Source organism: Saccoglossus kowalevskii, unplaced genomic scaffold (assembly GCF_978046115.1).
Source record: "Saccoglossus kowalevskii unplaced genomic scaffold, keSacKowa6.1 SCAFFOLD_298, whole genome shotgun sequence".
NCBI lineage: Eukaryota > Metazoa > Hemichordata > Enteropneusta > Harrimaniidae > Saccoglossus > Saccoglossus kowalevskii.
In genome coordinates, this window is record NW_028188744.1 from 38,022 (window position 1) to 53,944 (window position 15,923).

Genomic DNA, 15,923 nt, shown 5'->3' on the forward strand with positions numbered 1-15,923 from the left:
AGAGGATTAAAAAAACCTTTGTCTTAGTTTATCTTACAGTGCTTTCGCTTTTGTTTCCACAACATTAGTCATACTCCATGTTAATTGCCGCCGATACGCCCGTATCAACTTTGCTGGAAAAAAAACTTGAAAAAAAAATTTCATATCTGCGCAGTAAAATATTTCGTTGCGCAAACAAGATGGTCTGCAGGGTGACCTTCAGTGTACCGGAAATCATGCAACGAGTTGGAGTTTTAGCGAGTTTTCATAATTTTCAATGTCGTATTTAGATTACGAAAAATAAGGTTGCGAAAGTTTGCGAAACATGGTGTTTGGTTTGCTATTTGTTGTCGAAATATCCCGACTTATTATCCGTGTTTCCCTTCGATCGCCAGAAGTGGCAATGTGTGTTTTTTTTCCTGTTGAATGTCGCTCATTTATCAGTGTTCTTGTCTTGGCGCCATGGTTTTTTTTTATGCTATAACCGAAACAACTCGATCACGTGATCTCCCGACGTCGCCGGATTGATTCCGAAAATGACCGATAGTCGGAGATAAACGTTCATTTGCGTAAATCGGCTTATTTTTTAATGCGACGAAATAAACAGTCAAAATAAACATTCAACATCGCGGCAACTATCATAGTTCAAAGGAAACGAAGTGGTTGTTCTTCCTGGGGTTTATAGTTCCATGATTTACTAAAGTGGATATATGTGACTATGAATATCTCAGCAGTATATAGTATATATGTATGACAATAAATAGTACATGAATTGAGATTTTGACCAATAAAAGTCAAAAACACAAACCAGTTAAGGACTAGGCTAAGCTCGAACAATTACTAGTAACCGCTGTCAATCAATGTCACATGCCTTGAACCACTGAAACAAGGTGCATCATCTAAAGTTTCTAAACTTCACAAACATTGACAAATTCTCTAATGTATTTCTCATTATCACATAGCAGATTCAGCAAAGACAATGACAAACCTATGGAAAGAGTTCCTTAAAGTCTCCCCCATTCCAAATCTAAACCCTGAATCTCTTACTCTAGCCATATGATGTAATTTTATATGCCCCTCCAGATTACTATACATGCCCTGAGTTGGAGCATATGCAATTAAAATGACAGCGAAGAACTGGAGAGGCAGGGGTAGAATTAGCTTTAGGTGATGTGGCTCTAAGGAACTCTTGCCCACTGGAAAATGCATGTACGTTTATACGATTTATAGACATCTCGACCCAGACACCCTGGACATTTCGACCCACTGCATCGACGTGACCCTATCTCAATGTGGCAAACCTCTATTTAGTTCAAAGTTGATCGACATCTATTGATTTGAAACACCGGCCACAGAGAGAAATCAAATGCAATGGGTCAATCCAAAAAATGACGACATTGTCAGGGGTTACGTGCTGTGAAATGAACAACGAAAGTACATAACCGCCACAGTCCGCTTCATGTATATGACATTGAATGTTTAGTTTGATTATTGATAAATATACATTCACTGGTAGACTGTTGCTTTCATGTTGTGTCAAACAGGATTTAAAATTGTCTTTCCCGGGGTTTATTTTCCCTTGTCATATATTCAATGTATGTTTGTTTTGTCATGTATCACAACTGAATGTCAAAGCTGACTGTTTTGGCTGTGTAGGTGGGTCGAGATGTCTAGGGGCACTGTGTCGAGTTGTCCAATGAAAAACAGGTCGAGATGTTCAGCCTTGTTTATACCTACCTAGATGCAGAGTCGGAACATGGTGCACATACACTCATCGTTTCCGTCATTGTAGTACCCCCACTTTGGATATCGGACTCTTCTGCTGGTATTGCCGGCGACGGCGGGTTGTCAACCAAAATCGGCGCGGTTTTTTCACATTTTTTCCAATGACCATAGGGGTCAAAATACGATCGTCTATGCTCATAATAAGCAGATTTCTGCAAAAACTGACCACAGTGGCCACACTCTTTAGCTTTATAACGACGATTGTTCATAATGTATGGAGAAACAAAGACTAAAACTTTCGTATACAAATACTAATTTCCAAGCTGACCGAGCGCCTCCAGACTGTCAACTTCCGTTTATCAAGGCCCCTCGTGTTGCTAAGTATTATCACAATCGATTATGCGAATAAAATAGCTGAACTGAAACTTTTGAAAAATTTATTTAAATCCATAAAGTTATTTACTAGTATACGGTATTTTGTAAATCATATATGTACATCAAAAAGTGTACATACACGCTGCATAAATTCAGCTAAAGCATAAACCTATATAATAGGTAACTTAGGGCGTCTTCTCATGGCATGACGGGAAATGTGTGGTTCATTTAAATCTGTTCACAATTAGAAATTGTATTTACGTAACTCTCGTCATTCTGCCAACACTATCAAGTTTTATTTGCAACTTCACAATGATGAGACGCAATCGACCACTTTCTAGACAGGATATTTTAGATGACGTTTTAGTCAACCCAGCTACTGGCGTAAGAGATTTCAACGGGGATCCCAATGTCCCGTGGAATGAAGATGACGGTGTTCAACCATTTTCTCCTGGACCGCTCCGTGGTCATCAACTTGCCAACGGTGCATTTTCCTCCAGAACACCATCTTTACACAGTACTCCAAGCCCAGACATGAGATTTCTAAATCGACGAAGTCATGAGAGTGCTAGTAGCAATGAAGGATCACCAGTTGTGGGCAATGTTCAAGGTATTGTTATATGTTGTAATGTTACTTTCTTGTATTTTAGAGCATCGGCTCATGGCCTATGTAATAACCTATATTTTTCAGTGACCCTACCAGTTTTTTATCTTATGATTGTCAAGTGTTTTTCTAAAATTCAGATTGTTTTGGGCTCTAACCAGATATTACTGCTGACTATAACATTTTACCATATCATGCCATATTAAGCCCATTGTCGACGTACATTGTACCCGACACACTTGTCATTGTCTGCTACAATCATGTGTTTCATTTCCTAGTATTTGTTTATATACATGGCATTGTTCTCTTCAACGACTTTCACACCTTTCTTAGGGTAGGGCATGGCTTATTATGCTAGTTTAAAATCTAGTGACGTCATGTTATGACCAAGGCTAAACAAAGCTGGTAAATTTAAAAGAAGATTGCTTGAGTCACAAATTATTTTGTCTTGAGTTATTACATTTATAATATGCACAAACCTAAATTTTACTAAACTTGCATGTACTGCACTGTATAGGAATGCAGTTTTGAAAGGAATAGCATATTCTCTAAGACAGACCGGAAACAAGACAAAAACAAAAGATTTTTTGAAGTTAGCATGGGGGTAATATAGTTGCTAAGTATTATCGTCAGGAAAAGCTATTGTTTAAGCTAGTCAGTGATTGGTTGCTGGCAATGTTTGGGGGATTTTGACCAGTTTGTGACGTAGAATTGACTTGAATTGGAGAATTTGAATAAAAAATGTTTGCAATGTTAATCACCTATCTTAAACAGAAGCTTTCAAACACTCCATTAAACATAATTTCTGGGGGGTAATTCTATTATGTAATTATCTTTTACCCAATGAAGATGTTTCCCCTTGCATAAAGGGACATAGGAAATCTTTTGAAAATATTCTTTTAATAAATTTATAAGATAACTCTTCATGTATGTCACAAACTTTAAATACTGTTAGCACCAATCACAAGGTTCCATCATGGTTAATTTTTGACCAAATGAACACAATTGATCAATATCTCTATAGTCTTTATTTTACTGAGCTAGATGATGTCATATTATTTAACAGTCTCAGTACATGTACCGTAATTGCATTTTTGCATTTAATTTGATTATTTTATAATATCAAACATATCTCATTATCGGAAAAAGCTTTCATGCAATTATAAATAGTTATTATCAATATTTTTTCTTTTAGGGCAAGTCGCTATAAATACATTTCTTGAAGGTCTGAAGAAAAATCAGGATGCCTTCCAAGAAAAGGTTTTAGAAAAAATTAACATTCTTGTGGAGAAATCAAATATGCAAGTAGTTGAAAAAAATATTCCGCAAGACTGTAGTGGTGAGTCAACTACCAGTAATATAAGAACTCCACGTGAACTTAGTGTAAGTAAATTTCTCTTATTTATAATCACCTGAAGTATCTTCACTATTGTTAATCATAGGATTAGAAATTCCATTTGATCATATCATGTGCATTTTCAGTTCAGCTGTAAGCAAAGTTTATATTTTCTAGTGTTTTTTTCCTACTGGTATAATTTATTCACTATTGTTTCATTTGTTGAGATATAAACAATATGGTAACTGGAAGTCTACAAGCACTTCCCGGCAAAGTGAAAGAGCAAACAGTTGTTCATCCATAAATTTTCTAAACTATTGTCTTCACTATTGTGTACAGCACACAATTACAGTAATTCCGATCACAGCTATTTTTTTAATAACCATGTTCCAATCACAAAAATGAATATATGAACAAAAAATAGAATTAGAAATTAATGAGTGAGTTACTTGTGTAGTCAACATGCTTCTCCTTAAGAATAATGATGTACTTAGGCCAGGAAAAAAAACCTCTGTTTTAATTTTTAATCGCGCTAAAATGGGGGGGACAGGGATCTCGCCAGCCCAACGTGAGTGCCGGTCGGTCATGAATATTGATGAGCTATATGAATATTAATTAGCAATGAATATTAATGAGTTCAGTCGCAGTGTAAAATATTTTTGAAATTATTTCACAATTTAGAAGAGTTTTTAATGTAAAAATTTAAAATATTCAAAATACGAATGCTGCAGACTAAAAAACAGAAACAAATAAATTATTGTTGCAATATTAATGTCTATTGTAAAAAGTTAAATAAAACGCATTTGAAACGTTTCAGCCAGGAATATGTTCACGGTCTTATTTACTCTAAATACATTCTCCTTCAAAAAATCGACCACATAATTATTTGGAGTATTGTTGTAATTTATTATTCGTACCATCAACTTCTATATTCACAGTAATGAACGAACAAATAAAACTTCTGAACTTTCAAAGTTACGATGTGACATAACTTACTTCACGATGTTATTCACCGATTATACCAATAATTCCTCTTACTCAGTCATGATGCCAAGCAAAAAAATTTACTTATTTAAATTTGACTTAGTTTTATCGGGAGTGAATATTTTTGATCACTCGATCGCTTCTGTCAAAAAACACAGCCCGCCATAATGTTTGTGACGTATTAGTTGACAGGCACGTGTTCTTTGACCTGATGGATCAATAATTCCATTAACCAATCAGAATGCCGCATGGTAATGCCGGTAGAATCCAAAGTTTTCCGAATGGTTGTGATCAGTTCAAATGTACTTAACCAAATCACGCAATAAACACGTTGATTTTTTTCTTGAGTAGCGTAAACTGATCGTGAACTCCGCTTTGACCATGTTATATCGAGGTAGAATTGATTTTGAAAGAATTTTAGCTTTCAATCTAATTAAGACTGTCTATCACAGAAAGTATTTACTTACATACAAAGAGGTGCTAATTTCACAAAATTGACTAGCCGCTACGGATCGTGCAACTAGGTCTATTGCTTACAAATTATAATCCACGACTGGCAGGAAGCGTGTCGGTCGGTACATAATTAAAATAACAATCGGACAATAGTTCTGGTCGGGAGCATTTCCGTGGTGGCCACTAATTTTGAGTGCCAGTCGGGGCTGACCACCACCGAACAGCGTGGCGAGATCCCTTGGGGAGATTTGAGACAAGTGCGAGTACAAGCGCATTTTGGAATGCTTCAGAAGGAAAGAAAACGTCTGAGGCATATACTGTAAAACATGTCTTTTTCACAAGCATGTCTTTTTTGCGAATTTAGTGAGAGAATTGATTTCCTAATTCAAGATGTTGCTAATGACTTCAAAATGGCCGGCAAACATAGAAATCAACAATGACAAGAGAGATTCGCTAAATCAACATTTCGCTATTGCGTCATTTCACACACATTCGCTAAAATTGCATGCCACTTTTTCAACATGTTTTACAGTAGTTCAAAATGATGCGCGTGGAAACGAGAAACAGAGATATGTTTTTTCTAAGCCTTACAAATGTGTTTCACTTTCTTGTGTGTGTATGAATTCAAATGCATGCTATTAACTTGATACATACTGTATATGATTCTGTGTGCATTTTTAGTATGCAATTGTGCATTTTTCTGTGATGCACTCAGCATTGTTGACAAAATTGGTGTGTAATTCAAAATATTTTATATTGCAGCGAACATTGAAAAATTTATCAAAACAAGATGGCTACCAGTTCATACCAGAAGAGAGGCAAGTATTCTTTATAGAAGCTACTCTTGCAGGATTTAGAAATGCATAATAATATTTGTATTGCAGTGGTATCATGTCAAAGATGGAAATATTATACTCTACTTTAATAACTCTATTTCTATTCGAACATCCATTATTTTGATATTAACTAATTACCAGGTATTAAATGTAATCTATTAATTCAGAATTTTCAAAAATCATTTAAATTGCCTATCCAAACTAACCCTTGGCAGATTGAACCATTACAGTGTGTAGTGAATGGGTGCCCTTAACAACAAGGAGAGGAAATGCGACAAAATAAATAGGCAATCAGTTATCTTGAATCAAAATACAGTAGGGCGTTTTTTGTTAAATGGTAACCCAATGAAAAACAGATCACGCAGTTTTTCAAGATAAAAAGTCTCACCGATCACCAAAACCAAGCAATTGAGTTATTACTAGCTAGTTTGTTGCAATGAAGACAGTTTCATTAGAAATTTTGTAAGTAATCGTGCTACATGTCACTATTTCGAACATTTTGTTCTTTAGCTTAGCATGCAATGTTACACAGCATCTGATAGGGCACCTTTCCAATAGGTGCACCCAATCAAACTTGGCCTTTTTAACATAAAATACGCGTTTACCCAGGCTGATCTTGCACGGGTTGGTGAAGTCGACAATGATTCGGCACCAACAAATCGTGCCTTTCGGATGATGTTAAATAGCGCACTATTTTTTGTGTACATTAAATTGTTTAATCCTTTCTTCTATTGTAGAATTGAATCTGTGCGAAATAGTGGTGTGAGAGAAAAATTGAATAATGTTTTAAAGGACAAGTTTCAAGACAAATTTACTCATTTAGAGTATCAAGGTATGTTAATATTTATATTGGTTTTGTTAAGTTACATTCACCAAGTGGCCCAACGAATGACCAAATTTACATACACATTTCCAACAATCAAGATTTCAATTCAAGCTAAAAGCTTCATTGATTCAAGTCATTTGGTGCTAACTTCACCTCCTGGTGGACAAAGTTGGTTGAACTACTCATTCAAAATAATCATAAAACAAATTAGAATGAAGCTGGTTCAGTCTGCATGTAGTCTCAATTAAATTAGCAAGAGGGAAAAAATGAGCAATAGTTTAATAGGTATGACTTTCCCAGTCGTTATTAAGCATGCAGCTTTGCTAATGTATATATTTTCACAAACATGAGATATATAATAATATGATCAAGTATTTTTTCATACATTTGCTTGGGAGATTTAGTTACAGACACACAGGAGCTACATTCACACATGTCTAAAAAAAACTCCGGTGTTGACACTGTTTTTTTGTGGTGGAAATATTAGTCTGCTGAATTGTCAGCTCACGTTCTCACTTAGAAAAAACACCGGTGTTTGAGGATTGAATGCTGGCCTTCCACCTAATATTTTGTGTTGTTCATCCCAAAATGGCACAGTTTTCAAATCTCTACCGCTTCTGTTGTTGTGCTCAGTCACTTCTCTGTACTTATACGTAAAGTTTTGATCTTCCGTTGACATTGTAATGACTTCCTGTACAACCCCTTTCCAGCCGCTTTTCTGCAATCACAGCATATACTCTACCATCATTCCTTGAAAATATTAGATTCTCTCCATACAGATATCAGTAATCATGTTTCTTCGTCTGACCAGTTCAAAATTCGATCTGTAACCTCTGACGGCATCTTGTGTAATGACAAGCATAAATAAGTTGGCGATAGAGGGTGTTTGTCCGTCATATTGTGTTCACATTGTGCTGTGCATGAGCCGGTGTGACAGCTGCGTTAAGGATCTAGTCCACCCCTTTTACCACAGTGTCAAAAACGCTGATGCCACAACGGCGTATTCTATTCACACACACATTTTAACAACGATCTCAAATAAAAGGCAGTTTCTTATTGTTTGTTCTTCCATAAAAGAAGGTGATATTTTTTATGGTCATGATAGTCAAAAATTAATTTCAGTAAAAACGCTATAAAATGTTTCTGTGTTTTTGGAGAAATATCTCCAAGAGAGTGAAAAAAATAACTTGCTAACTTGAACAAGATAGCATATCACAAAACTAATTTATTCAAGATTTTCTATGTTAAACAACTCACCAGTACAATCAGTTCTTTAATCATGGGGCGGGCTGTTGTGACAGCATTTGTTTACCTACAACATATACACTGTACATGATATACTCTGCCTATGGAGAGTATTGTTATCTGTTTTTTGATAACAAAGTTGGAGCTAATTGTTTTGCATCTTGATAAACAAATTGGATGTAGTGTTGACTATGTTAAACAGAGATTCATGTGTGGTTGTTGTTTTGTTATATAGTATATATGTGATGAGGATTGACTAGCATATACCGGTACTATCCTATGCTGTGTGTCACAGTCCCATAATACTGGAGGGGGTTTCGTTATATGAATTATATTTGTACATAGTTGTAGTATACATTTATATAGTACCACTGTCACTATTTAATTTTCAAAACTATCATTCAACATAGACACTTCAAAATATATACACAGCATAGGGGCAAGTCAATTTAAAATTCTGTGTTCACCTTTCTTGTCATCATTGCACTTTGAAACTAGTAATGTTAACGTTCTGACCATGATGCGGACAAGTCTTTTTGTTATGCAAAAACCACAGTGCCTATAGTCTACAAAGAATGAACTAACATTAAAATGGCAGAAAAACGTCCAAGTAAATGAAGACACTGAGAAAACCTTGAAATCTAAATACTAGTACTTACTATAGTGGGAGTCTTTGTGCTATTAATGTGATCTTGCAACAGTCAGATTACCAAGATATAATGAACCTTGATGGCCAACAAATCAATGTGCAACTTGAATCCTTTGTTTCAGTCCATCTCTCAACCTGGTATGTAAATGTTCAGAGGACCACATAGACTTTATTTCTGACTTTTCAAAGCACGTTTATGTCTGCTAAAGTTCCCTCACCACCGAATGACTATGTACACAAGACTAAAAACATCTCATTCATTGTTCAACCTGTTCAGATGCCTTGAAAATTGGTTATGATCTGGAATATTTTTTCCATGGCATGACGGACATTTATTCAGAATTGCTGTTTTGATGTGGTGTTTGTGAGGAGTTATCACTGGAATTAAAGGCAGATGCTGAGGTGTGTCATAGTCATGCACAGATTCAACTGATCTGGAAGCAGTACATTGCACAAGAGACAGTAAATCATTCTGATTTCTCCAATTAGAATGTTTTTGAATGTGACCACAAGTGTCCTGATGTGGTTTCAACAAGATGGCCCATAGTTTCACAAATGTAATAAAAACAATGACTGTAAATGTAAGATCTAGTCATCCCCTACCAAAGGCATCACAACTATCATTAACAAACCTCTTAAGATACTGGAAATGTCTACTCATTTGTGTCTACAGAATATGATGAGTCTTCCCTATCAGCTTTTACAGCATACTACCATAGCAATGTGAAGATGAGACTCCTGTTGGCACATTGTGTTGTCAAATACCTTTTCTACAAATGAGTTATTCAGAGAATATTGATAAATCATGATTCAGGCAATATCCTGCCCAAGAGAATGTTATTAGCATACTGCAAAAAGTTATTGATGTCACATCAGAAAAGCATGAATTTACATATATATCGTTAGTACCACCCATGATGTTTACTTATCTGAACATCTTGATTCTCCTAGATGTCAGCACAGATGATTAAACTAATGTTTGCAAATCACCTTCTAATAATGCCTCCATCTTAGATGAAGACAGTGGTACCACTATTGAATATTCATCACTTCTCACTGTTGTTGTGCATGACATGGAATAAAAATGGATATTTCGTGGTATATTGCTTGGCAAGTAGATATTAGAAAGTATATCACATGGTTGATGTCATTAAAACTATACTGGGCATAATAAATTATGATTCACTGAACTGAACCGTGTCATCCAGCTACACTGAATACAATGCCAGGTTCCCTGCACGGGAGTGCTGGCTCCAGTCCTCTCTTTCAAGGTTTTGAACAGAGCCATTCAGCTACACAAAGAACATGCCACATTCACTGCACTGAACTGGTCCTGTCCTGGCTGCTATTGCTTTCAAAGTTTTGAATGGTGCCATCCAGCTACACCGAGAACGTGCCATGTTCACTGCACTGCTCCTGTCCTGGCTGTTATTGCTTTCAAGGTTTTGAACTGAGCCATCCAGCTACACTGAGAACCTGCCACATTCACTGAACTGGTCCTGTCCTGGCTGTTATTGCTTTCAAGGTTTTGAATGGAGCCATCCAGCTACACCGAGAACGTGCCATGTTCACTGCACTGCTCCTGTCCTGGCTGTTATTGCTTTCAAGGTTTTGAACTGAGCCATCCAGCTACACTGAGAACCTGCCACATTCACTGAACTGGTCCTGTCCTGGCTGTTATTGCTTTCAAGGTTTTGAATGGAGCCATCCAGCTACACCAAGAACATGCCATGTTCACTGCACTGCTCCTGTCCTGGCTGTTATTGCTTTCAAGGTTTTGAACTGAGCCATTCAACTACACTTAGACGTGCCAGAATAGATATTGTAAGATACGCCATCTGATATTTGGGATTTATATGATGTGAATATGTTTGGCAAAGGTACAACTGAATCGTTGCGTCATGTAAGATCGCAGTGACACATTTTATGCATACCATGCTGATGCTCACAAGAACATTCTAAGCTGAGCAACATGTGAATACAGATAGTTGATAGGGTATAATCTTGAGAAAACTTTCACAGTCACTTCAACATGTTGACAGTTTTATCTGGCGAGTGACAGAATAACTTGCATTTGAAATAATTTACACCTGTTCCATTTCACATTACTAAAACATTTATTGTGTATTTCACAGTTGTTGTACAAAACTGCATGCTATTGCGTAATGTATCACTTATTATATAATACATTAAGTATTATATTGCATATTACAAAATATGAATGTTATTTTGGAACAGGTGTGGGAGATGTATGTTAAATGTAGTTGTGCATGGTATATGCATGTTTAATGTAATCAAACATATGGTCATTAGGGCAATATCACGATTTGTTGTTGGCCCTTATATAATGATTATGCCCTCACATATTTAGATCTGGCATACTGTGGTCAGGTAACAAATGTAATCTCGCCCTCACAAAAATTATTTAAATATAACTCAAGGATGTATTTTGTTTGGGGTTGAATGAATCCTCGCCGGTCATTAATTGCACACATACATAATATTTGCATGCCTTAAAGCTACAAAATGTGCAACAATACATATATTCTTTATACATAGCCTACTAAACATCATAAAAAATAACTCCATTTGTATTCATATTGGTACCCGGTACCACCATGCTAATTATTTTTTATCAATATCAAGTGCATGCTTCCTGAATTGTTATGATTAATACATTTATTAACTGGCAACCATTATTCAACTTTGAATATTGCAGATCTTACTCATCTGTGCTAACAAAATCTTTTTATAATGATTTTTTTTTTTTTTTTGTACCTGTTTGCGAGTCATGGGTGAACGTTTAGTAAAGGAAATAAGTACATTCACATTGTATTTTCACTTATATTGCAGTTTCTGTGACACAAAGATACAATAGTGAAAGGGTAAAATTCCGTGAAAGTCAAAATCCTGATTTTGGCGACCAACAAAAATCGAGAAGAAGGATTCGAAGCAGACAGCATAAGGTAATTATCAGCTACTATAAGTGTGAATACTAAATTTTTAAAAGGTAAAAGTAGTGTTGAAAAAAGTTTTGACATCAATCGCAATGATTAACAGTTCAAATGTATTTTACCTACTTATGCATTGAACAGACCATAACCTTTGCATTGACCATAATATACCGGGAAGTGATTTTGACAGAATTTTAGCTTTCAAATTGAAGGACTTGTGTATTGTCAGAAAGTGTTTACTTACAAACAATTGGGTATAATTTTACAAAATTGACTTTTTCTGTTTATAAGACACAACTTGGTTCATTGTTTTACAAATTCTAATCCACGACTTAAAGGATGCATGCCAGTCAGTGAGTAATTAAAATGATAATTGTCCTGGTCATGAACATTTCAGTGGTGGTAGCTAATTCTGAGTGCAAGTTGAAGCCGGTCACCACCAACCAGCTTGGCAAAATCTCTGACTAAATGTGTTTGTCTAATATCCCATCTTCGATGATGTTTTTAAAGGTAATATTTTCAGGCTAGCCCATTGAATTGTTTGGTGCATTTGGTAAGCCTACATACAATATTACAATTGAAATCATCAGTAAAAACAAGAAATAATGATTTTAATGTAATGGTAAGCATTAGTTTGAATGAAAGTTTCAAATAATAATAAACATGAACGCATTGGTTTGGTAGCAAATGACCACATGCTATACCCTACTTGTTGTAAAAATATTATTATTCTGTTGCGATTATAATAGCATAAATGTCAGTTTATTATGAAATGCAAGTAAAATCAAACTTATTTTCATTGTTAGCAAATGTTTTTGGTTGCAAGAAAACATTTCATGCAAAATAATGTTTGCTTTTTGCACGTGAGGCTGACATTTGACCTGGCATTTGTTAACCATCAGAATGCTCGGTGATTTGAGCCGAGCATATTATCAAATATTAGCAAATTATCGCCACACAAAAGTGTTGTAGTACTATCAAATCTACAGTAAACAATAGATATATCAGTATCTGACCATGTTTGACAGTAATCCTTATTTAGAAAAAAAATGCTTTATATTGCACATTGTTTACTGCTATTGTATAGCTTACAGCTATATTAAATGACTGATAGTAGTCAGCAATTTTGCAAATCATGCTGCAAATTGTAAACTACAGTAATATTCATATTTCAAAAATGATGTATTTTATATCTACAGTTAATGAAAAGACGGCAACTAAAAGTTTTAGAGAGTGAGAGGCCTATATGGAAGCACGTCAAGGCAGAGCTTATGTCAGAAGAAGAGGGCGAGATTGACGGAGCAGTGCTATGTCAGAAGCCAAGTTGGCGAACGGACAAACTCAATGAAATAATAAATACAATTGACGAGCGCTTAAAAGCGGACCCAAAATTTAGGGTCTTGATGAATCGACGAAAATACGCTCAACGCCCATGCAGCCGACCTCGGCCAACAAAGTACTTTCCTGCTGAACTGGTTCAACCAGAATAGTTTTTTGTTAGCTCCGATGTCGAGCGAAGCTTATCATATGAGTGATTGATTGTCCACCGCCATCCATTGTCCGTGTCAACTTTTTACTTTTTTGACTTCTTTTTGAAAACTACAAACCTGAATGCGTTGATACTTGGTGTATATGTACATTGGGTAGACCTCTCTTAGATTTGTTCATTTCATGATGTTTCCTTCAATTCTCTAATTTTAATGAATATTTTTGTCTTTTTTGGCAAAAATTGACATTTCAACTCCTTATTAAAAACCGCAAGTTTGATTGTTTTGATATTATAATATAAGTACTAGAGGTCAGGTAGACCTCTCTGAGATTTGTTCATTTCATGATATCTTCAATTATTTAATTTTGATAAATATTTTTGTAATTTTTGGTAAAAAGTGATATTTTAAATTTTTTCAACACCAAGTCTGATTGCTTTGGTAGTAAACATATTGTCATCTATGCGTTCCATTGTATTGTAACCGATCGCAGTTCAGAGTTGGGGAATAGTTTCAGTTTTTGGGGAAAAGGAAAGTAATATATTGACCTGGTTCAGATCACAAGTTTGATTGCTTTGATATTATAATATAAGTACTAGAGGTCAGGTAGACCTCTCCCAGATTTGTTCATTTCATGATGATATCTTCAATTATTTAATTTTGATGAATATTTTTTTCATTTTTGGTAAAAAGTGATATTGCTTTGATACTATACATATTGTTCATTTTATAATTATATCTTCTGTTCTATATTTGAAATGTGCATTGCTAACTGCGAAAATATTTCAGCCGACCGGCTGCTTGTTAAAAATAAAAAAATAATACTTTACTTCACTCGATATATGCTGTTTGAGTGAGTGTGGGTGTATGGGGTGTGTGTTGATACCCACTTTTTCTCCAACTCAAACCACAGAACCAAGTAACCTACAATATATGCAATAAGTAAATGGAAAGTTTATTTTCCTTTACTAATCATGCATACTACTCTTGAACAATGTAATACTGGGCCAAAGTAGTTTTTGTGACAATAAATTTATAAACAAAAATACAGTAGTTCTGGCTATGTAGATGTCTCAACATTTATATTTTAATTTGATACTACAAATTCATTTTGGATGAGTGCAGTATTCTGTTTTAAAACCTGTTGCTAACGTTTTCTATTATTAGAAAATTTTAATCCATGAGGACAAAATTTTGCACAATATCCTGCAAAACTAAAGCAGTGTTACCCTTTAAGGAAATAGCAGAAATATGTTGTATACGCTGTAATCTCAGAGAATAAAAAAGGATTCCATTGAAATCCTCTGTTATGGATAGTCATAATTACATGCCAAAGGAATCCAGCGGAAATTCATTGCCATACACATTATTTGTAAAGAATACATAAAGAATCCATTGTGTATAATGACTAGGCATAATTACATGTCAGAGGAATCCAGCAGAAATCCATAGCCATACATACTGTATTCTCAGAGAATACATAAGGAATCCATTGAAAAACATTGTGTATAAATACTAGGCATAAATACATGCCAGAGGAATCCAGCAGAAATCCATAGCCATACACACTGTATTCTCAGAGAATACATAAGGAATCCATTGAAAAACATTGTGTATAATGACTAGGCATAATTACATGCCAGAGGAATCCAGCAGAAATCCATAGCCATACATACTGTACTCTCAGAGAATACATAAGGAATCCATTTTGTGGATTCTATGATGGATATTATTGTTCCGTATTCATTGGAATCCACTATGCATTTCAGATGAATTCTTCAGATATCAATAATGGATTCTTTCACATTCGTATGGATAGTGAAGATATCTAGTAGAATAAAGATAGGAATCAACAGTGGATTCTAGCTATTTCGCACAGTGTATGAGCTTTTTTTTCAATACCGTTTGTGACAGGGTAAGGGCATCTAAACCAACTCACCCGAATACCAACTCGATTTAGTATTCGACATAAAAAAAATACCGGTGTTGTCGATTTCGATCTAGGGTATCGGTGTTGTCCATTTCAACATTAAAAAAAATACCGGTGTTGTCGATTTCAATCTAGGGTATTGTTGTTGTCTATTTCAACATAAAAATTCCAGTGCTGTCGATTTTAACATAAAAAATACCGGCGTTGTAGATTTCGATCCAGGGTATCGGGGTTGTCAATTTCAACATGAAAAGTGCTGATGGTGATTTTGATCTTGTGGATCAATTTCATACATTTTCCTTACTGAACGTAAGCATCTCACACTCCCATTGTTTCCAGACTTGAGATAGAGGGACTGTGGTACATGTGAGCTGTAAGCTTATTTTCAATGCAGATTTAATAATACACTTCTTTGGGAGCGTGTTCTTGATTCTCTACAGCTCTTCTGACACCAGAGGTGGGAATGGATGTGCGGGAAGAGAAATACAATTATGGGAATATTAACAAATCACAATAACGCAGTATTACACGACTGTTCTT

General features: G+C 35.4%; 1 protein-coding gene across 1 annotated transcript; it reads left to right on the top strand.

Annotated features, from left to right (window-relative positions):
* The first annotated feature begins 2,578 nt into the window (after positions 1-2,578).
* On the top strand, positions 2,579-13,718 carry LOC146725344 (uncharacterized). The gene is made up of 6 exons (XM_085496406.1): positions 2,579-2,689; positions 3,879-4,066; positions 6,219-6,274; positions 7,030-7,124; positions 11,866-11,978; positions 13,166-13,718. The coding sequence occupies exons 1-6, from the start codon at positions 2,614-2,616 to the stop codon at positions 13,454-13,456; spliced, it is 819 nt and encodes a 272-aa protein (XP_085352532.1). The 5' UTR covers positions 2,579-2,613; the 3' UTR covers positions 13,457-13,718.
* The last annotated feature ends 2,205 nt before the right edge of the window (positions 13,719-15,923 follow it).

Excerpts from the sequence above, each read along its gene's own strand:
- LOC146725344 (XM_085496406.1), top strand. The coding sequence starts at position 2,614 with ATGAGATTTCTAAATCGACGAAGTCATGAGAGTGCTAGTAGCAATGAA. Across the intron at positions 7,125-11,865 it reads TACTCATTTAGAGTATCAAG|TTTCTGTGACACAAAGATAC; the intron begins GTATGTTAATAT and ends CTTATATTGCAG. Across the intron at positions 11,979-13,165 it reads TTCGAAGCAGACAGCATAAG|TTAATGAAAAGACGGCAACT; the intron begins GTAATTATCAGC and ends TTATATCTACAG.